The 24,458-nt window shown below is 41.6% G+C and overlaps 1 protein-coding gene across 4 annotated transcripts in view; it reads left to right on the plus strand.

Moving 5' to 3' along the window:
• LOC125329259 overlaps positions 1-24,458 on the plus strand; it is a 98,538-nt gene that overhangs the window by 19,347 nt on the left and 54,733 nt on the right. For all 4 annotated transcript variants that reach the window (XR_007205112.1, XR_007205113.1, XR_007205111.1 and 1 more), the window contains exon 3: positions 18,391-18,481. Coding sequence is in view for 1 of the 4 variants with exons in the window: in XM_048310947.1 (XP_048166904.1) it covers positions 18,391-18,461 (71 nt within the window). In the remaining 3 variants the exon portion in view is untranslated. The remainder of the gene's footprint in view (positions 1-18,390; positions 18,482-24,458) is intronic.

The raw sequence follows: 24,458 nt of genomic DNA on the forward strand, positions 1-24,458 counted from the left end.
GGTTTAGTACTCTGGCAAGAACTCCTTGCCGAGGTACTGAAAATGCACTCAAAGATCACATCACACCTGGGACTCTGTGATATTGGATGTGATGCAGAGACTGTCACTGCCAAAAACTGTTTTCATACTAAGCAGACCGTACAAAGAGTAGGAAGAGAAATGAATAATTTGTAGCCATCAAACCAGCACTGTCTTAAAAGAGCTGGAGAGCAAATGCAGATTTTATATTGTGCACAGAAGGAGCAGCAGGTATCAGACACAGTGCAAACTACCTGACAGCCTGTCTCCTGTATCCATGCTTAAAGAGCTCCATATTAGCATAGTACATGAACCAGCACATCAAGTTAAGAATAAGCATTATACATCACAGTCTTCACAGAATCATGCAGGGTTGTTGTGACTGAAGTGCAGGACCTGGCAGTTCACCTTACTGAACCTGATACAACTGGCATTTCAATTCAGCATGTCCAGATCCCTCTGCCTTCCTACTCCCCAGCAACTTTGTGTTGTCTGTAAACTCGTAAGAGTGCACTCAATCCCGTCAACCAGGTCATTGAAAAGGATATTAAATGGGACTGGCCCCAGTACTGAGCTCTGGAGAGCACCAGTAGTGCCTGGCAGCCCACTGGGTGCAGCAGCACTCACCATCACCCCCTGGGCCCAGCCACACAGCCAGTGTTTTACCCAGTATTCCCATCCCATCCATCTGCAGACAGTTTCTCCAGGAGAATGCTGTGGGAGATAGTGCCAAATGCTTTACTAAAGTGCAGGCAGACACATCCACAGCCTTTCCATCATTCGCTAGGCAGGTCACCTTGTAACAGGAGAACAGGTTGGTCAAGCAGGACCTGCATTTCCCAACCCCATGCTGGCTGGGGCTGATCCCCTGGTTGCCCCATGTGTGATGTCACTGCCCCATAGCATTCCCCAACACCAAGGTCAGGGTCAGCAACACTCCTTTCCACTAGCCTATATGTCTCATACCAGACCACACAGAACAAGAGTTTAACTCTTTCCTCAGACCAGAAAGGGAGATGATTTCCCAGCTATCCAAACAAAAAACTCCAGTCTTAAATGCTCAGCTCTTACACACTGATTTCTGACCCGACTTCAACACTGTCAAGATTGTGGTGGGAGGATCACACTCCTCAGGATGACCCCTTTGACAGTGATCCCTGGAGTACAATCAGAGCAACCAGGCACACTGAGGAGCACGCTCTGTAAAGGCAGGGTATGTGAGGAGCTTTGCATCTCCATGTCAGGTCTAAGTCAGCATCTCCCAGTGCTTGTGGTAGCAGGGGAGGCAGATTCTAGCAGCAGCAGCAGGATGGGGATGCTGGGCTGGCTTTCCACCACAAGGACTATTTCTGTAATAGCCTTTTCAGAAACTGCATCTTAGGAGGATGTTATAACCTCCCTAGTAAGGAGGGAAAGGGAATATAACAAGAACCAAGTAAGCCCACTCACATGTTCAAAGGCAGAGAATTACAGTCTATAGCTCTGATACAAAATGGTAACGCCAAGCCTGCAGCTGCCTTCCCTTCCCAGATGTTAGCAGGCATCTGCTATAAGCACACACCTCTGTGGCTTGCTGTCAGCCATCACCAAAGGCTGGAGAGGTGGTAGATCCACAAAGAAAGCAGAGACTCTAGGACCAGGATTTATGTAATTTCCCTCCTTCTTCTGGGGTTAAGGACCAGCATTATAGTCTGCTGAGAAGTCCAAAGGAGGAAAATTAATAATTTATGTAATTATTAATTGTTTTAATGAACGTTGCTCTTAGATTTGCTGACAATTGCTTGTCATACAGCTTAAAACTGGCTGTGGATCAAGTCAAGGGTAAATGCACACAATTTCCTCTGTGCCAGCCAGGCTCCTCCAGCTCCAAAGATTCCCATGCCACAAGAATCTCTCCATCACAGCTGCCACAAAACCACAGCCAGACGGAGCTGGGATAGCAACAGAAGGCAGGAGACTCTACACGCACCATTTTCCTTGCCCCATCTGGGAGACTACTCAGATTTCAGGCTCTAGCATGGCTTTTCATCTTCTCAAGCAGGCTCTGGTAGCTGCTGCTCAGGGCTTCCTGCACTTCATGCTTCCTGCTAACTCACACTGTGTTGTTACTTGCAGAAGCTAGATTGCCACATTTTCACCTTTTTATATGAAATTGTGGTTAAAATTAGAGCTAATTTGGGGGAAAAGTATTTTCAAAATTTTAAATAAAATGCATATTTTCGCTTCAAATTTGTAACAATTGGCAGGCAGTTTGATTTTCCCATCAAGAAGATTCAAAACTAAAATATGCATGTTTAATAATGGCAGTTATTTTACAAGTTTTTCTGAGCATGTCCATTTTTTCCCCCACTTCTTCCTGTCTGCTCTTATTTATGCAAAGACTTGGAAAAGCATGCAAGTTGCTCACTCCTCCCAACCCTGTCAGAAGGTTTAAAAGAACGTATTTTTCATAAGATAATGAGAACTTACTTAAAAAGCTTTTATGAAAAGCTGCATTGTGTTTATGCTTTTTAGAAGCAACTAAAAATTTCACAGGCAAATTTGAAGTATAAATAACCACTCGGCAAAAAGTTTTCCTTCAGAGAACTTGGTCTAGCAGCCACTGAAGTCTGACAGTCAGAATGCTGTGTGGACTTGGATCTATATTAACTCAAAAGCACCCAGGTTCCTCCCCCAGACACATCTTTCTTACTATGTCATACATAACTAGAAACTCAAGTTTGGTGTTGAGGCAATTTGACAACACATGCATACCTTAAGAAGTTTTTTGATGCTACAAGGCATAGTGGGGCTACATATCATTGCACTGCAACGTCAATCTTCCTCAACAATTACCAGAATAACAGTTTCTGCCTTTTTTTTTCTCTACAACCAAAACTGCTTTCTTTTCTCACTGAAAAATAAAACTCTCATTGCCTTGGGAATTTACTAGTAAATTCCCATAAGGAGCAGTCTTACTCTGCCTTTCCACTTAAAAAATTAAACTTAAAAAGTGACAGAAATTGGCCAAAGGCAAGAATGAAGGAATCATAGTGAATGCACTGAAGGATCACAGTCAAAACATGCCGTTAAAGACTAATACGAATTGTGGCTTTAAGGCAGGATCTAATCAAAAGTAAAGACAGAGCACGTTGTATTAGTTGTTCAGCAGATGACACCAACAAAATGCAGGAATGGGGAAAAAAAAAACAGCTTTGTAATACATGAGGTGCCTTCTTTCCAGTAAGAGAGAGCTGTTAGACCATTACAAGAACTCTTCTGGGATAAAGCAGACAGTTCTGTCACCTATAGTCACAAAGAGTTACTAAGATCATAAGTGGTATGAAATAGGGCTAACAGTATGATCAGGAAGAAAAAAAACCATCCCACAAAGTGGAACCTTGATTATAAAAACAAAAGCGAAAACGAATGTGATCATTCTCCATATAAACCTTCAGTAAGTATCCCTAAGGAATTAACATGCACTGACATTTTAGCCGGGGACTATACAATGGTTTCTAATCACAAGTGTTGGACTATCGAACAACTTTTTGGTAGCAGTGATTCCTAGCTTGTTTTAAAGCGAGTTTAATCAGTTAGTAAAACAGTTAATGTCTTTGACAGCACAGACCTGGACTTCTTGACACAGAAGATTCATTCCACAAATTTTCTTTCGTGTTTCTGAACTCCTAAAGACTAAATGAATCCATGTTTCCATCTGCTGGCTTGAAACATTTTGTTCAGCAACAATATTCTTCCAACATTTATCCTTGTCACCTGTTCATTAAGCACTAGATATGGAATTACAGCTCTGCCAAAGAAAGAACATATCTAGGCTCTTCCCATCTAAACAGAATACTCTTTCATCCTGTTATGTAAGTTTCCTTCTCCCCAGAGGAATCTCGAAACACTTAAATGCCATGCACTGGTTTACTGTAAACAGAGATTTACCAATTATAGCATGCAGCTCCTCTGGGGTGAGACGTGTCAGCTGTTTTAACAGCCCACAGCAGGCACGCACAACAGACGAGAGCATGTCCTCCTGAACACGCCAAGGAGATTCTCTGGTAAACAGGCTGGAACTACACTAAATTTGGACTCTGGCCAGGACTTCATGTCTAACACCTCCAAATGGTCCCATAGTATCTCTGAAGCAACAGGGAACTTTGTTTTAGGCTATATCCAAGTGAGGCTCTAGAGTTGCAGACATCAGGATGGCACATAAATGGTCTATTAAAAAAACTGATAAATCAGCATTAGGACCAAGGACCACTGTGAGGCAGGATAAGGATATTTTTCCCAATTTACAAATAAAACAAGGCTCTCTGTACCTAAGTAACTTCAACACCATAGCAAAGGAAGTCTGTGGTGGATTGAGCCCCAGTTTATACCCCAGTTGTTCCTTCTTTAGCTGTTCATGAAGCCGTCCATTGCTGCAAAGAATAAATACGATGTTTATCCATGGAAGTGAAAAACTCCCATGCTTATAAAGTGTCTCTTCCCAAAACCCCAGACTAACTTCTTGGGTTTCAACAACTCCTATTTCACCATTTCTAGTATGTGAAGAATGCAAGTACCCTGTCCTTTCAGGAAAAGCTGCCTCCATATGTTAATTTCCATGACAGCCTTGACACCCATTTGTCTACATATCGCTTAAAACCAGTAGATTTATTTTTAGTCTAAGCTATGCCACCAAAAGTAGTGAATCCATTTTGTCCTCCATAACAGCTAAAATAAAGTTTTGCACTTTCATGGTTTTACCCATTGAAAGAGCTCCCAATGCTGCACAAACTGGTGCACCAGGGGGGTCCATCAAATAGATCTACTCCATGACAACAATGTATAAAGACTGTGACTGAAATCTCCCCATGGTCTCATGAGTGGAGCACTATTTTCAACCTTATTTTACAGCTGGGGTAAAAGAAATTGCAGAAATTTGCTGCAGAACAGGGCATTGAATTTAAATTACTCAGGTCATATGCAAAACTTCTAAGCACTAGACCAGTCTTCCCTTTACTGTAAAAGAATAGAACAGATCACAATGTGCTCAGGTGACAATATTATACTTCTCTAAATTGCGTACTTCTTAAACTACAAGCTTCAGATTATTGGAAACTTTGATGTTCCCCAATGTCCTTTCATAGCCCAACTCCTCCTCTCTCCTCTACTCCACTTCCAAACTTTGCTGCATTTGAAAATGCCATCATTCTCCTGGTGACACATCCCAACCATGTAGGGCGGCAGCTGAGTCACCTCCCTGCTGTGACGAGGTGTAATGATGACAAGCACCTCACAACTGCACAATCCTTTTTTGGGCTCTTTGTGTTGGAGGTTGCTCTATACAAAGGCTGGGTGGGAGGAACAAATCAGGGTGGAAGAACTCCACACACACACAAAGGAGAAAGGAGGGATTGGAGGTGGCCCTGGCAATCAAATTACATCTTCAAGCACAGTCAAGCTAAAGGGCACCTAGAGAACCAGGCACAGATTGAAAACCAGGAATGAGTCAGAGACTCATTTGGGCTGACATCTACTGAAAGCTCTGAATTAAAGCATCTCTTGAAGCATCTATGTCTCTCCACAGACTGTGGAGATACAGGATGTAGCACCACATCTTCGGCACTGATGCCAGCTTAAAATGTTCCTCTCTTTCTCCCACCAATTCTGCCTCTTCCAGTTCATGAGGAGGTTCACTTTCTTCTCAGGCTTGCTAATAAGGCTATTTGTGGGGTTCTCCTGGAAACTGGAAAAGTAAATTATCCTAATTTAAAATGTCCTTTTTGTCAGGGGGAAAAGGGCCAGAAATCCTGTCATCCAGCTTTGTTGTTCAAGACAATGGACCAGAACCACAGATCCAGTTTCACAGTTTGCCTAAAATTCCCACATATCTTTCTGACTAAACCCTCATACCCAGATCAGACAATGTTTTACAAGGCAGATGATCATATAGCATCCACAGTAATAACTACTGCCTAAAGAGCAATAGGAAAGCTCTGAAGAATCAGACTGTTCAGTCTAAGCTGGACTTTGCTGGGTAGGTGGGAAAAAAGTCCTTCCAAACAGGTGACATCACATTATCCCAAGTGCATGATTTTGCCTCGAGTCCTTGAAGGCTGAAGCCCCTGTCTGCTGTTGTATGTGAGAGAGAAGCTGAACTCATGGTGCCAAACAGCCAGAAAACCAGCATATTTACATTCTTCCCCCAAAGGATAGATTTGCTAATGAATGTTGGCCTCAGCAGCATGGCAGATCACCTACATCCTCCTCTCTCTAATGCTCAGAAGTCTGGCAGGTGTGTTTTCTAAGTTTGAAATGATGGTTTTAAGCAAAAAATTGTCCAGTGTGGCACGTGGCTAACCAAAGAAACAAACCTGGAACTTACCACCAAACCGTAACCTTCTTGCACATTTACTTGTGCCTCCTTTCTCTGAACTAGGAACTGCATTATGCCAGATGGCATTATAATGTCCTGGAAATATTTCCTGCAAACTCCTGGAAAAACTCATTTCCTCTTTGTCCTGCACCATGAAAGATGCATTTTCTCCCACCAATTGGTCCACCAAAATACTGGTTTATTTACAACTAATAGAGAAACAGGGTAACTACAAGCAATGCTAGAGCATTACTGACAACTAAAGATAGGAAGCTTTCTCTGTTCTCTTAGTGTTCACCACTTAAATGTAGGCCCATTTGGTATGTCATCATGACCTGAAGACCCTTATCAGATGAAACTACTGGTCAGTAATTCTCCTCTTCTATGCTCTACTTCAAGTCAGCTCAGAACCAATTTCAAATGCTTTTAAGAGTAAACTCTATACAGGAATCATTTATCGACACTTTCTTGCAACTGGAGTTGAGCAATTCTTCCTGCAGAGGCCACACTCAATGTCTGCAATGGGTTTGACCTCACAGGATACATCCCTGATGTAGTCTTTGTCCAGTTTATCCTCTGGGGAGCAAGAAGGGAATAGAAAAAATCTAAGAGCAAAAATGAGAATTCAGTGCATTGTAGAGTGTTCTCCCTGGTGTAATTGTCTTGGCTGCACAAAAGCATAAAGTACCTATTTCTGGGGCTTCTGTAAGAATCTCAGCTTAACAGCTGACCCTTATATACAGCCTAGTTACAAAAAGAGATGCTCCATCTTTCACACATCACTTCCTCACCTTTGGCTGAAGTAACTGGAAAGGGATCAATGATAAAGATAAAACCTGAAAAATCAGATGTGTTCCCAAAGGGGCCAGGAGTTTTTCACTTGTATTTAAAAAGCTTTGAGAAATGTTAACAGTAAGTCAATACAGACAGGGGAAGAAATGCAGTTGAGCTGCCCCTTACTCCCAGGAGCAGGCAGGCAAGGAAAGGGCACAACACCCACACAGTAAAAAGAGATCTGCAAAGTTAATGCCTCTCTCAAGCTTGCAGCAGACCAGAGTGTAACTGTGAACCCAGCATGCTGTGCAAGCTGCTCTAAACTGGCTAAGAGCAGTCACTTTATTCTGCACTTATCAGTGCCTTTGGCACTGCTTATCCTGGTTTCAGCTGGGATAGAGTTAATTTTCTTCCTATTACCTGGTACGGTGCTGTGTTTTGGATTTAGGATGAGAATAATGTTGGTAACACCCTGATGTTTTAGCTGTTGCTGAGCAGCACTTACACTAAGTCAAGGACTTTACAGATTCTTTGCCTGGCCAGCAAGAAGGCTGGGGGTGCACAAGAAGATGGGAGGGGGCACAACCAAGGCAGCTGACCCCAGCTGGCCAAAGGGATATTCCAGGTCATATGGCATCATGCTGAACAATAAAGCTGGGGGGAGTTGGCTGGGGGTGGCAGCCTGCAGACTGCATGAGAGATTGCATGGCAGGAGAGGGACACAGCGGATTCCCAGCCTTGCACCATCCCAGCCAAACCAGAGCATCCAACTCAAGCCTTTAAGTTTGCTCTGAGACAGATAGGAAACATCTGCATGCTCACTCCCAGGAGCTGTGCACTGTGCTGCCTCACCCAAAACCTTCTGTCCAAGGCAGCAGCAGATGAAGGTTCAAATACCCTGCCATAATGCTTAGCAGAGCTTGCTGGCCACTTCACACACAGGAATCCTGCACGTGTTGGGGGAAGATGACATCTACCCCTGTGGTACCTTCATATGGACAAGCATTACTGAAGAGTCACCAGATTCCCAGCAGCACCTGCTAGAGGACCCAGACTCATTACATTTCAAATTTCTACTTAATGTCACCCCTAGCCCTTAGAAATCAGTCTTTAATGTTTACAGCCCTACAAGAACCCCTTTTAAAAGGCTTCTTCATTTTCTGATCTTTTTGTGTCTCATACCTAATCAAATGTGGTAAACTTATTCTATAGTCCTTTCTACACATTCTCTCCCTCAAGATAATTTTCAAGTGATTTTTTTTCCAGCATCTGCTCCTTCCTGTTTCTGTACCACTGCTGTGAATGGGATTTTTCTTCTTGACATCAAAAGAAGCAAAATAGGGCTTCCTAAGATAGTTTTCTGGCTGATTACACAGAAGTAGTGCAGTAGTCATGAGCAACAGATAAGTAGCTTTAACACACCATAGTTTCGCTTCTTTGGGCTGCAGAACAACATAAATATGTTAATGCACCCAGCTCTGTGCCCTGCAGAGCTCTACAGCAGCCTCTGCTCTTGGCTGCAAAGGCGAGCACACACCTCAGTGGGAAGGGCTCCCTGTCTGCAGCTGTGCACAGGCAGCAGCACAACAGCACAGCAGCCTCCAATCCCCTGAGTGCACCCTGGGCCACTGCTAAACCACATGGGGCCAACATGGGAGGTGGTGACAGCTGGAGATCTCCCTCGGGGGGTGATGCGGCCATTGGGTGGGGAAGTAACACGGCCCCGGTCCTCTGAAGAGGACTGGCCACGAAGAATAATGAAGAATAGTCTGTAGCTGTCCACCTCAGGCACAGATCCCATCCAGATCATGCCTGAACTAACCCACTCACTGATTTCTTTTTTTTGTTTGTAAAAAACAAACAAAAGAAAACAAAAACCCTCTGGTGCTCCCTTGTGTTCATATTTAGGTAGCAAGAAGCTGGAAAAACCATGTAAAGTAAAAAAGGAACTTTGCAAAGGGGTTCAAGCAGGCAGTACTTAGAAAACAATTTCCTGAACACAAACTGTCTTCACTGGCTGGCAGCACAGAGACACTAAGTTCTATGCATTGCAAAAGCACAGTCTGTAGCAAACTACAGTCCTGGTCAAAGGAGCAGAGATAGTAGGAGGGATGAAAAGACACTCAGGAGGATAGAAGGGCACAGAGAGGTTCAGTGAAAGCAGAGCCCAGGTCTGCTTTTGGCAGGTTCAAATATCTGCTGTAGAACATTCCATATGACAATATTATATGTATGCTTGTATAGAGTTATGTAATTCTTTCCTATGGATCCATTATGGAATTGTCATAAAAGAAAGCATCTCTCAATAAGTAATTCTTCTGGAGAATAATTTACAGTTATGTACACAAGTCATCTACCAAACTGCAGTTGCATCTAGACTTCCATTTCTGTGGTAGTTCATAAGATTTTCATGCAGTGGCACAATTTTGCTTGTATTCCTGAGACTGCAGGCAAATGTTTAAATATTTTACAAATAGAAAACCATTTTGAATTAATTTTTTAAGCCAAGATGTAATGTTTCTATTCCTATTTGATTTGAGGAGTTTCATAAAGTTAAAGAATGCCCCGGCTGGGACTTGAACTGAGAAACCAATGGCTCTTCTTTTTACAGATACAGACTGATTCTGCACTGAATGCATGGGATGACTTTTGAACTTCTGGTTAAACTCAAAACACTAAATTATAAACATACTTCCATTTTATATTCCCTTACTAGCTGCATTCCAGTATCCCAAAATTCTCACTATATCCTGGGACAAATCTGAGCAATCCAGTGCTGCAGACCATATCTGAATGAGATCTGGAGCCTTCATGTGGTGCCTGAAAGGAAGGAGCCAGCTAGAAGACATTAAGCTATTTTCTATATAGATTCTTCATCCATGTCCTTTACCTGATGAATGGCTGCACAAGTCTGAATTAGGAGTTTCCTTGAAAATACAATCCAAAACCAACAAATTGACAGGCAGTTATAGGATGAAAAATATACCCTAGAAAATGGATCGAGTTGATGTTCCTCAAGCTGTACAAGGCAATAAAGCAGGAGAAGAACTGCTAAGTCAGGTCAAGCCCTACACGATGTTTGAAATAATCCAGGTAGAAACTTCTTAGAGATTGCTGAACTAAACAAAAAGGAAGTCTGTGAGGTTTAAGATCTTCAGCTCTTACATTTTCTACTCTTTCCTCAGCTCCTTGCCAGAAAGAAACCTCACTAAGGAAGATGTTGTTCTCATTCGGAAGTTCTTTGAGAGCTTTCAATTCCTGGTTTTTGCATGGATACAGAAATTTAGCAAAGACCTTAAGGTCTTCTGTGTTCTCTGGTACTTTGCCATACAAATAAGTCGGGTATTTAGTGCCACAAGTCTGTGACAATATCTTTGTGGATGTGTGGTGGGAAGGAAGAGTGGATCTTTTGTCATCCTTGAAGAGCACAAGAGGAAGGTGATTCTGCCCCTTTATTTCTGGTCTCTGAGACCCTTCCTGGAGTGCTGTGTCCAGCTCTGGAGCACTCAGCACAGACATGTTGGAGCAAGTCCAGAGAAGGGCCACAAAAATGATCAGAGGGCTGGAGCACCTCCCCTGTGAAGACACAGAGCTGTGACTGTTCAGCCTGCAGAAGAGAATGCTTTAAGGTCCTTTCTAACCCAAACATTTCTGTGACTCTGTGAGAAGTTTGCATTAAATATTCAAAATATGATGAAAAAAAAAGAAAAGGATACACAAGTCTGCCAGCCTGCTACAGAATTCTCCTCTGCTGTCCAAAACATTTTTACTTTCAAGAACCAACTTTCACAGAATAATTTATGTTCTTTGTTTCTTATGCACTTCCTTGCAAACATTGAAATCAATCATGTCTAGAAACCATCTGACCCAAATAGGAGAGGATTATGCAACAGCATGCCATTAGTGAATCAATGTTGTCTGACCAGGCCATGTGCTTGTCAAGGTCACATTGATTTCTTTAACTATTGCAGCTGACCTTCCTGGCAAATCCATCCATGTTGCAGTGGTTACAGGTGTAGACTCACCTCATTTCTTGCTAGGCTTGCAGGATGTTTGGTAGCTTTTTCATCCAAGTTTCCACTCTTTATCTGAAGCACCATTGCTCTCCATGTGTTATGCCCAACTCCAGCAAAACCCACTGCTGCAGTGTGTCCTGCTTTCTCTGGCTGGACACACTCAGCTGCTGAGATACCTCATTAAATCCTCTATTCTGAAAGCACCAGAAGCTACATGTGCTTAGCACGCAAAAACCGTATCATTCTTTATGGGAAACTGAAAAGTATCAAATCTCTAGGGTGTGATCATAAAAGTTTCATCTTTGGCCATCGAGCAGTGCTCCTTATTATCCACTGGGCACACAGCAGGAAGTGTAATAGGAACAACATAACAGACAGGACTGTTCACTGAGAGTATCACCTTTTACTTTTCAGTCAGGCAATTGTTGAAACTTGTCCTCCTCATCTTTTAAAGCATAACATTATGAGGTGCACTGAAGAAAAACACTTCAGAATATAATTAGATATGAAGGGCAATAAGCAGAAAGTTCTATATTTATTACCAGATGTTAGTGGCAAGTTGCAATACAAGCATGTAGCCTGGCAGCAAAGATCAGGCCCAGCAAGAGTTGGGAATAAGAGCCAATTCACACGGGAGTGTTATGTCCCAGGCTCAAGAGTGGTGTCAGATATTCCAGCAGTTTCTTTACAAAATAGAGCCACACAGCCAAATCAGGGTGCAACATGAGTGAGAATGTTATTTCTAGGCAGAGTACAGACTGGTGGCAGGCAGAAGAACTCCATGTGCCAAGCAAAACCAGTTAGCCAACTGTCTCTGCTCTTTGAGTGTGAACATGTTGCTTTTCTTCTGCTTGCATGATTTTTAAAAAAATTTTTTATTTTTAATGAATTCTGTCCCTAACCCGAGGGTAAAGCAGCCCAATTTTCAGTGCTGCTAATAAAAGAACTCCCATTAAACACAAAATTTAATAAAGAAAACAACCAGTCACATAGGTAAAAACAAAAAAAATTGGCTGGAGGAGAAGTCTTCGACAGGAAATTTGGAGCAATCAGAGAACACCAATGTGGCTGCTCATCCTGCAAGATAAAGATATGTGAGGAAAGTGATGAGCTAGTTCCCCTGGTTAACACCTGATTAACAGTTGTATCAGTACAAAGCAATGATGAAACAATTGAAATTCTCCTCATTAAAATAACACAGACAAGGAGAAAAATATTTTTGAAAATGATAACTAGTTAACACAAGCTTAACTCATTCCCCAGCTGGGTGAGCAGGGAATGGAAAAACACTGAGAATTTGGAGAAACTGTTCTCCGAAGACAAGTGAGAAGTCCCTCTCTTCCCCTATACAAGAACCCCAAGAACCAAACATTGACTTCTTTTTTTTTTAACTCTTCAAAACCCATGAGTTGATTATGTGCACAAACGGTTCCATCTTGGGTGTCAGCTGTAAAGTAAATATATAGGGATTCATTAAATTCTTACAATGACACCTGGTGTTGAAGCACAAGCACCTCTTAAAACACTATCAGGGCCAAATTTTTGGAAGATGCTGGCCCTCACTTTCATTACATCCACCAAACACTGGGAGCAGTCTATAAATAGCACCAAAGCCAGTGCTCTTGTCATGTACACAGTGCCCAGTTGAATTAACATGAATTGAGCATAACAAAGTCCTATCTTTAAGGAAAGGGAGTAATCATGTGAGTAATGTGAGTAACACATTTCCACTAGGTCAGTTCCACCTCCTAGCCTTCCACCATTTCAAGCAATACTGATTTCAAAAGCAAACTCCAGACTGTCTGGTGCATTACTACAAGGGTAGAAGGTCAGTCCAACAGTCCAGTTAGGACCCCTCTGGCAGAGAAGGGACCTCTCAATTAATCAGTATTGAGAGCTTGCCTGTTTTTTAACTCTGAAGTTATAGCAGTGCTGCAACACATTCTGCTTTTAGCAAAGTGAACTGAGTTTGAGTGCTTAATTCAAAGTAAACCAGTAAAATCATACAGACAAATCTTCTCCCCATATGTCTCCTGGGACAACAGCCAGGGTTGACTTTCATGTCATCCCAGCAAGCACAACCCCTGAGGAATTCAGTTTAATTTATTCTAACACCTCTGCAGAAGATGCATTGCAGCAACCCAAACATCAAGCAAAGGCAGCTACAGTAAACCCCAGTATCTCCACGCTCAGTGCACAGCCCAATATCTATATATCTGCAGAAGAAAATTTCCTATTTCTGAAAGTAATCTCTGCAGCAAATCTTACTGCAGGCAGTACAGTTTCATATAAATTCACAGATCTATATGCCCTCTGACATGCTCATTACAATTTGGAAATCCCTTTGGGAGTGCCTGCCCATTCCACCCATCCTATTTTTTTTAATTAACTGGTCATTTTCAAACCAGTTTCATGAACCAAGGGAGGCTTCGGAGACATGAACTTCCTCAGAAGAGTTTCAGTACAAGTAATTGGATAGAAAAGGGACCCCCAAATTAATGTCTCTTCCTGCAAAATGTTTTTCTGTTAGACATCAGAAAACTCAGCCCTTTCTCTCCCTGCCCCAGTCTTATGGATGGAAGAGAGACAAAAAAAGAGTCAAGAGCCATGCTGGAAAGCAGTCTTCATATATTTTGATGCTCCTGGTGCAATTTCTTGAAAGTTAAGACAACTTCTGAGATGGTGATCTCAAAGGTGCAACTTCAGCCTGAGGTTTGGGTACAGTGAGGAATGAGGACACATAAAAACACACTTGGGCTTCTCAAAAAAACTGCTTGGTTTGTAATCTTGAAGGCAAGTGGGCAGCTATCATTGCAGTATTGCTTCCAAGGGCATTGCAGACATGAATTTACAGTTTGGGGTTTTGGCTTGTTTTGTTTTTAGGTTTGGGGCGTTGGGTTTGTTGTAGATGGTGTGGTGATGGTGGGTTGTTCTGTTTTGTTTTAAAAGCTTCATCCTCCAGATAGAGCAGCTTCTGGGAGAGGCCAGGCTGGCAATTCATGTAGCAGGTAACAGAGGAAAGCTGCACATAATTGAGACAAAAGAGAAAGGTGTACACAGCTCAGACAGTTTTAATTGAACGTGTTTAAAAACACCAAGGCAACATCTTGCATCAAAAGCTCTCTGTGGCTTGCAGCTGGTGCCAGCTCTGCCACTGATGTCTCAAGTGTTTCAGGGCAATTACTTCTGCTTTGTGAATCTCTTATCCATACGACAGAAAACAAGAAGCAAAGCTGTTTGCTGACACAAATGGGTGCAGGGTCCCAGTTATTAGCCCAGTCAAGGACTTGAGAGATCAAGTTTCTCCTCCTTGTAGTAACATTGGCTTCCTGTAAACAGGTGACGTGGGCCTGGTTCATAGTACTCCCTCCAGCATTGAAAAAATCTTGGAGTTCTAGTGTGGCATCTAAAATCAAAACAATGATGAATGATAAGCTACTGAAGGGCTTTAATTTTGTCCCTGTCTTTCCACTAACAGGTAGTTAGGAGTTTTCAAGCTAATCCCTCTGCTATGTTGCAAGATGCTGGTGGACTTGAGTATATAGTGATTGAAACCAGGGGTACAGAGAAAAACAACTCTGTGAGAAACAAATTACTTAATGTTCCAGGAAATTTATTATAACAATTCTTAGTTCTCAAGTAATATTTTCTTTATACTAAAAAGTGCTAATTAGTACAATTATCCCTGTGTGGGATGATGATTGTGAGTAATATTAGAGAAAACTGGGAAGTTATATTATTCAACATTCCAGCAGAAGTTAGTACAGAAATTATAAGATGGAATGCAGTTGGCATGTACAAAATGTATTTCACAATGATTCCCACACAACAGAGCCTGCAACCTTGTGTACAGACTAAGAGGGATGAAATGAAGGTGGGAGCAGGTGGAGACATGGCAGCCAGGCTCTGCTGTAATCCTTGCAGGGGTGGGAAGTCGATGGTACCACGTAGCTGATAAATTCACACAGCAGCTGTCAACCAAAGGAGACAGGAGATGTCTTGCTGCTGAACCAGCAACTGTGGCAAAATAGCTCTCCTCAGATGAACTTAGTTCTCGCACACTTCCATCTCAGAGTTACCTGCCTCCAAGGTACGACCACCCTTCACTGAGCATGTGCTCTATATTTCAATGACTATATTTTTAAGAGCAAAGCAAGAGACTTTTACAGCAATCAGTAACAAAGGTATGTATGACTGGAGTCACTCAGGCTCCACCTGAATGGAAAGAAATAGTACCGTGGTGAATTAAGGATGGGGAGAAGCCAGGGAGGACTGCATTGTGACTTCTGGGATCAATTAGTGGGCTGAAACTGCTTTTTCCCCCATAGGGATCCTACTGGGTAAGAATCATATCTGGTGCATACTGAATGATCCCCTCGAGCAATTTTCATTGGTGATTTGAGCTTGGCTCTGTATTGCTTTAAATTCAGTTTAAATGCAGTTGCCAGCAGCAGATGACATTCATCTAAAAGCAGGGAGAGCCAGGAGGGGGGTCTCTTCCTAGATTATAACAGAGGATTCAACTTCCTTAAACTGTAGGCACACGCCCCTGAACAAGTTAGTCAAGCCATACTTGGGTTCAGTGGAGTCATCATAACAGGACACCGACAGACTGGTCAGGCACAAGAGAGAAGTCACATTTTATTTGACATCTTTGTTGTGGACATTTAACCACTAGCAAACCATAAATGAGCCATGAACAGCACAGGCCCAGTATAAATATGAACACTGTTTGTTACAGCTGGCTGCACACCCTCTGGAGAAGGTCCTATTGATCTGATGGAGAGGAAGATAACATTTTAATAACCATTTAGTTAAAAGAAATTGTTAATGAACTGTTTAACAAATGGAAACTTCAAGCATTACTCAATTGAAAGAAAATATCTCTGTCCAATTTTAGAGCAGAGAGACCTCTGTAATAAGTGCTATCAGCTAGCAAAACATAAAAATCTGAAAGAGTATTCTCTTTTTCATTAGAGTTGGGAGAAATTTATACTATTCTATTTGCACATATCTTTATTGGTTTAATATCTGTTACACTGCCCCGGAATTCTATGTAAAATAGGTCAAACAAGAAGTCCAGCAGATTATTTCTACAGACTTCTAGAAGTAGCACAGGGTGTACTCAACTTACAGATTGTGTTTATCCATTGATCACAAATGAACAATAAAAACCAGTCCAAAACTGGTCTTCCATGAACGGCTGTTCTCAAATTATTTGGAGTATTTCTCCTAAACACAACAGAAACAGTTATGCATATCAGAAAGAGGTAAATCATGCTGTTGAAAGTATTTCAAGGTCTCCAGAAAATCAAACCAATCAAACCCACCAGGTCATGCATAAAATCATCTCTGTGGCTTCACTGTATGTGTGGTAAGTAGCAAAACAAGGCTGAGGAAGCCAAGTGTTTTAACTGAAGGTGTTTAGCCAGGCCTGGTTAACTTGACATCGTGAAGGATTAAGGGCAAGCAGAATGTCAACCAAACCATGGTTTGGACAGATGCTGAAGCCCTCAACTAATGAAGAAACTTTTAATCACTTGGAAGTGCACCATAGCAGTGTCTAAGGACCACTTCCACCGGACATTACTGGAGACACCAGAACAAAGGCCTTCATTTCTATAGCATGAGCTGCCTCATTCTGTAGGTCACACATCAGCACAGCCCACTGCAAAGGCAAATCAGAGGGAGATGTTTACTGCCTGAATTAAAATTCTTGCTGTGTAAGAGACATGCAGAATCTGGACCAGTATCCTTTATCATTTATTAACTGCACTCAGTCTCATGACCTATTTCTGTCATTCAAGACAGAACAATCAGACATAGTCTTTCCATCAATCAGTGCCAAACAAGTGGTAAAAATATCAGTCGTCTGTATCCAAACATCTTGTTTTTATTATTATATATTTATTGAGTTAGAGGAAATGCCAGACTACAAATACATAGCATATTCATCAAAATTCCCACCTTTATCTTGGTTTTTTTTTTCCTTCCACTGCTGTTAAGAGAAAAGAAAATCCTTGTTGAAAAATTTATATTGGAAGAATTTAGCATTGGAGGAAAATAGCCATGTCAGCTCACAACAGAAAAAACTATTCAAAATGGGACAATTTATTGCATTGTACCCTCTCTTCACTCCAGAGATGCCTGATTTAACAGCTTCTGAAAGCAGCAGGGAATTTGCTGCTTTAAACTGCTTTCCATGTGCTCCTGTGGATCACTCCTACACATGCTCAGCTGAGCAAAGGTGAAACCTGTCCCAAGGGAAGGTGGCTCTAGCCTTGAAATAGGGCAATTATGCTGCAGAGTGAATGAATAGTTGCCTTGAGCAACTATGATTGAGTGAAGCTTCCCAAGAGCACCAGGGTCATTGTGTTCTATCAGATCTGCCAGTTAAAGACGGGACAGTTTTGTTTTTAGAGCAGAACTTGCTCTGATGAGGAGGTTCACAGGCTTCCATATGAAATTACCATGTTTGGAATATTCACCAGGCTAGAAATGCCCTCAGATGTGTGGGCTGTATCCTCATGTCATACCTCAGACAGACCCAGAGACTCTCAAATAGTTACAGCTGTTTAGGATACACCCCTTGTCAGCTGCCCAAAGCCACCTTAATCCTGCATGCAGACCAGGGTCCTGCTATGAGCACCCTAGCAGGAGCAGGTAGAGGATTTCAGCCCTTCTTCAAACTGGTGGTCGCTGGCACTCAGCTTCACAAGGGAACTCCCTTGAGCAGAACAAGGGAAACCCAGCCAGGCAACTCTGCTACTATCAGATGGGCAGCTGGGGCAAGTATCTCTCTCAGACACTGTACACCCTCTTTTCAGCACTTTCTGCAGCCATAAGAGGACCCCCTTTCCAAGGTAGGGATGGAGAGTTTAATACATCTCAATAAATTTATTCCTCTCCTGAGCAAAGCTGTCAAAAATCAATGAGCTGTCAGCAACAGCTCTAACTGTATAATTTAATCTCTAGGGTCCTTCACAGCTGGTATGACAATAGAAGTCTGTCCCATGTTCTTCTGGGGACCATGTTACTCAGCACACTGTGACAAAAAGCAAGGGTACAGAAAAAAATGGATGAGGCAGAGTATTTTGAGTGTGAAGAGAAAAAATGTATGCTGCCTAAAGAAACCTGCCTTAGAAATAAATTCATTTTCTACTTGCCAAAGTCCAAACAGGGCTATATTTGAGATCCTCTGTCTCACTGCTACCTTGTTCTGATTTGCAGGTGCTCACACCACTTTCCAGGGGACTGGTTTGGTAGACTTCTTCCATTTGGGTAGAATGAGGGAACAATGAAGCTTCCCTTTTAGAGAAAGGTAAGGAAATCATGACTGTCAGACTAGACTGACTGTTTACTCATGCTCTATGTACAAGTGAGTACATATTTCAAAAGAAAGGGACTTTTGGGGGCAGACAAACTGAAAGAAAGGCTTGCCTACAGTCACTGGGTGAATCCGATTATATCAGGAAAGTGTTTAGTCCCTCCAGCACTTTTTTCACCTAACCTAAACAATCTTTACAGCCTCAGATACTGCCTAAGCAGTCAGAGTTTACTAAAATCTACATACAGACCAACCTGAAATAAGTAAGCATCTTATGAGACTTACAGGACTCAAATTGGCCTAGCTAAATCCCCCTAACACACGTATTTTTGTTTTTATGAAATTTTAAAATGGAATTTCCCCCTCACCTCTTTCAGAGAAAATGTTTAAATCACTTGTCTGTGTCAAGAAATGGGACATTTAACTCCTGATGAGCATCAGCCCAGTTAATTTCAAAAAATTAAAGCAAAAGGGCAGGTAAAACAATGTACAATAAGAGAAAGCTACCCAGCAAGTCACTGATGATGGGATTTTCTAAGACGCCAATGAAGATATATTTAAATTCTACTGGAGTTTGGCATTTTAACCTTGAGGCAAAATTTGTTTAGCCAGTTACATAGACTTTTAACTGCACATGGCCAGCCTTACTGAGTTATGCCAAGCTGACAAGTGTCAGCACAGTTTCCTACAGCCAGCAATATCCCAACCCTCATACATTGCCAAGAGCTCCTTTCAGGTTTGCTTTAATCTGGCAGAGACCCCTCCACTTCCGAGCAGAAATATCCAGGTTCCATTCCTCCACTAACATGAGTTCCCAACCGAGCAACCTATACAGCAGGAAAACATAGTAAACAGGGAAAATGAGTTACCAACATTTTTATAGCTTCTTTAAATGTTTTGCCCGTTCCAGTTAGAAGCCATATTAATCCTATACAACCTCAAGCTCTGAGCAGTGAAAATGAAACACAAGAGCCCAGAAAGCTCCTCTAGAATCTGGCTGAAGAACTGGCCAATTGCAGTCCAACACTGCAAGACAAAAGAGAAGCACGAAGTGATAGTACAGTAGAGTCAATGTGTCTGTGCCATCAGTAAATCAGCAAGGAGGCCAGACCTCAGTCTCTGTGCTCTGATCAAGCACTGTCTCTGGCTCACATCTGGCAGAGTGGAAAGAACACAGCAGCACAAATGTTTGATTATCCATCTTAAAACATTCAGTTCAAACTCCAGCCTTGCTCCATACAGACACATTTCAGGGGCACATCCTCCCATTACCAAGAACAAAGGAAACAGAGCTTTGAATGTGACCAAAAACAAACTGTCTGTCAGAGAGGGAGAGATCATTATACCTTTTCAAAAAAACAAGACATTAGGGAGTTACTTTCACTCCATTTGATGTCTGGTATTTGATGTCAACACTTCAGAAACAAAACAACTGAAGTTGTTTGGTTTTGGTTTCTTTCTTTATATAATTCACTATTTTTCTTGCAGCCAGTGGCATTATAAGGGTCTCAACAATTACAGGTAACAAGTATGTCTCTATTGGCATAAATACTTTGCAAAGACAGGAAAGGTGAAGTACTTTCTGCTTTGTAGAAGCTGTAAGTATTGGGTGAAAAGAGACCCAGGAATCTCTGTACCAAAGACTGTTTCTAACAGCTTGTGAGTTTCCTGTGCATTGTCCAATCCTTTAAATGTCAAAAGTCCCACACCGTTTTGTTAAAAAGAAAAACATGCCATGCACTACTAATTGAATAAATCAATACACAGAGAAGGCCACGAAGGGAATGAAATGTTTTTGACACACACAAGCAGTTGTTTTCAGTGCATAAAAGGAAAAAACCCTGCTTGCCCTTTATGCCTTAATTAAGACAACCTCAGGAACATGGGGTGAAAGACCTTTCCTCTGCACCCTCCTCACTGTTCTGGTCTTGTCTCCCTGCTGTTTGGCCATTAGTAACAGTCAGAAGTCTGTGAACACAAAACAAGTCACTGCAGTCTCTAAGAAGGGATCCAAACATCAGATGGGTTCCCACAAAGATCCAGAACAGCCTCAGAAATCCATGAAGGCAAATATGTGATGGACTGTTGCCATAACGGGCTTGATAGAAAGTGTATTTATAGGGTCTAGTCACATGAGCTATCTGAAGTCTTTGGTAATTTTTTCATTTACAAATATCTACATTCTTCTTGGAAATTTTAAACCCCTTTGTCTCCAGAAGGGCCTTCCAAGGACATTCTTACAAAACTTTTGCAGCCAGGTGTCTAACAAAGGCAGCAATTTGGGCAGAAATCCTTCTCCAGAAGCTTCCTCTGGGCTGATGAAATAGCCTAAGACAGCTTGCTTTGAAAGCACTTTAAGGAGCTCCATGGAAGCCTGGCATTTGAAGCCACTGAGACTTACTCTTTCCCAGAGCTTTTCTTGTAATGCGAGTCTCTGCAGAGAGATTCACTGCAATGCAAAGATGAGCAACCTCCTCTTTCTGGCTGCTGGAATTTTGGGCTCTGTCTAGTAGCTCTTGGTACAGTGCTTTTCTATCTTGTTAATGTCTTCCTGGAGGTCAGGCCACGAAGGGCCATCCCTGTGAACTGCTGTGGCAGCAAACAGCAGAGAGCATCTATGCTCCACTGTGGGACCTGCATCTGGTTTCTCAGTCCCCAGCAGAACCATTTGCAGAGATTCATCTTCCCTAAACATGGCAATGGCTTAGATTAATACTTTGGAGGCCTCAGCCTGCTTTCCTCATGAAATCTAACTCTAAAGGGCAATCTAGTGTGGACTGACAAGAAGCCATTTCAGTCTTTCAAGGACTTTCACCCTTACCTTTTGCTTACTGCCAGCTCTGAGATCCTCAAGCCAGGATGGAAACGGAAAGTAGTCATAAAACAAGTTATAGCAACCATAGGCTGAGCTCAATTAAGGCTTGCCTGTCTGTCCCTACTGCTAGAGAGATAAGGGAAAGAGGAACAAAATGATAGTATGTGATTTTCTGCCAGTGAGAAAATGAGATTAAGAGACCTGAATCCTGTGAAGTGATATATGACCAAATCAAGATACATTATGGAAACCATTTGTGCCACTAGCTGTGGCACAAAATGGAGCAAGATAAGACCAAGATGAAATCTACTCTCTCTCCCACACTTCAGAATTTGAGATCTATGCGAGGATGGATGTTTAGAGCCCAGTCCTGCCCTCACTACCAGTTTAAGTATTATCTGATCTTCAAACACTTGTAGAGCATTACCTACAAAAGAAGGGACTCTGCCCCCATCAGGTTCTGGAGTCTGTTGTTGGCATATCTGCACACACAAATACTCCTTAGTGCCCTGACACTTGTCTATAAGTTGCTTGTGCTTCCATTCAAAGTGCCCGTGGCTGCCAGGCATCGGTTCAGGAGCGACCTAATCCTCTTGTAATTATTTACACCTTCCCACAAGTCAGACTCTGAAGTGCTTTCTTTTAAGGACAGAATCAATGCATTACTCAATGCACACAGGTAAGACCAAAATTTCCACATCCTTTCTCTTTGCTCCTCAGGCAATCCTATTGCTTCCTAAAATTCAACTAAGTTATGACTCTCTAGTTGAAAGCAACAAAGTTTGTTCCTGTCCAGAATGAAATTTGATCCTGAAAAGACCAGAACTAACAGAGCTTGCTTAGTGGTAATTTTCTGACCACTGTTTTGAAGGAAGACAGTAGTCTACCAACAGTAGATTTTACTCCAAGGAAGCAATATAGAATATTTATGGATGTGGTCAAGATCTGAGCCCAAACCTCTGGTTTATATCCAAAGATCTGAGACACAAAGAATTACTTCAATTCTCAACATGCTAGGAGATTACAGAAGGAAAGCTCAGGTTACTAATAAAGCATCACAGAGGAAACCAGTGGCAAAACCATTTACACTCATTCTCACTCCTAAATGACACTAAAGAAGAAGCAATCCCGTTGGCCTGACGGAGCTCACAGTATCCATCAAGCACCTGGTTGTCCTGGCACTTCATTTATGCAATCATTTGGTGTCATGATATCAGAGTGAAATCATAAAAGATACCTAGTGCTTTTCATTTTTATGACTTCAGAGAATAATACAGTTCCAACTTCACTTTTAATTCCCTGACTTTTCCTGACTATGAATATCAGAAAATCTCATATACTCCATGATCACAGGAGCCTTGGGCTGAGAATGCTGGAAATCCTTAAGAGTAAATAAAACTGTGATTTTTTTCAAACAAAGGTTTTCTAAGCATGAAGTCTTCCCTCTCTCCACACATATTGTGCAAAGATCTTCTCAGGAAATTAAACAATAATAGTTTTCCAGCATAGTCAAAGGCACCAGAAAGGCAGTATTAGCTGACAGAAAAGATCAAACTGCCTTGAGAAGTAGGATGAGTTAACTCAACTGCTCTTTAAATATGTAAGCATTTTCATCTCTGCCTGTGCAATTAAAAATTAGCATATAGATTTAGCATCTTTAGATTGGTCTAAAATTAAGCCCTAATAAATCATACAAATTAAAAATTAGGCATAAGTTCAACAGTGTAATGTACCACGTATCATGTCTTCTGTAGAGGTCAGCTCATTAACACCTCAACATAACATGGTCCAGCCTCTTGGTACAAACCTTCCCATCACACAAGTGAGCAAAAAATCATTGAGGAGAAGTTCCAAATAATCCAATGCCTTCACATCCCAGGATAGGGTATGAAATGAGATATAATCAATGAATTACAGAAGATACAGTTAGCAAATGACCTTGTCTAATCTATTTCTATATCCTCAGGAATGACCACTTTGATCTAAACTAATCCAAATAGATCTTAGGTTTTCCTAAGGGTGATGAAAATCATGTCTTTCAAATTGTTTAGAAACACATCTGCATCCAAAGCTTTTGGAGTGAAAAGTTAGGTCAGATTTCTTTAAAGAACTGTTCCTCCTGTAAGATTTCCAACTTTTTATACTTTCAGTGAAGACTGGAATCTCAAAACAAGTTTTCTTCACAGCCTCACAGGCTCTGGTCAAACATTCTGCGATGATTTGCAGGGTGCAGCTTTGTTGTCTGCCTATTTCACACATCTCCTTCCACCAGGTTCCACTGGTCGTTCTGACACCAATATCTCCAGAAAGTTCTCAACAAGAAAGTTTTTGAATTTTCCAGAAGTGCAGTGGGATGAAGAAACGACCTAATCAACTCCAACCAGAAACTATCTACAGCTTCAATCATAGCTGCTTCTAGCAACACTGGAGATCCTGGAGGTTGTTTAATGGTTTCTAAACCAACTATTCAGTAGGAGAAATGAATTGCACTGGAGACACAGTTCTTTGATTGAGAGCCAAAAGTCAAGATCATTAATCCTGATAATCAAAACAGCAGTGCACTGATTGAAAGAAGCAGGGCATAAGCCTTCTTCTCACAAACAGATTTTAACCCTGAACCACAGCTCTCCTAAGTTTCCTCTGATTTTGACTTGCTATTTCATACCCCTGGCTCCCAAAGTTAAAGCTGTGTGGTGGAATCACTGCCATATTCAACACCATCAGATTTACATCAGCTTATGTATTTTCAGGGGAGGGGAAAGGAAAAAAACATGCAAAACACAACAGATTCTCAAAAAAATTATTGTAAGGAAAAAAATTGCATCTTTGGTGGGGACAGTTTTATACAAATCAGAGAGACAGGAAGATAAAACCCAGCATTTAAAAACAATCTCTGGAGCAAGCCTTCAGTCTTCTCAAAATCTGCAAATTTTTCTGAATCTTAGCACTTCTCAGGTTGCATTTTAATGTTCAATTTTTCACTGGCTATAGTTAGTACATCCATCTGCAAAATGCTGCGGGATTATTTGAGAGGAAAAGCTTATGCATATGAAATAATTTTTATGTATGTACTTATAAAAGAGTATTTCTAAAGTCACTTCCAGCATGCCAATGCTATTTCTCCTTCTATTAATTGAACGTTTAAAAACATCTTTG

The sequence above is a fragment of the Corvus hawaiiensis genome, chromosome 8 (assembly GCF_020740725.1).
Source record: "Corvus hawaiiensis isolate bCorHaw1 chromosome 8, bCorHaw1.pri.cur, whole genome shotgun sequence".
NCBI classification, from domain to species: Eukaryota; Metazoa; Chordata; class Aves; order Passeriformes; family Corvidae; genus Corvus; species Corvus hawaiiensis.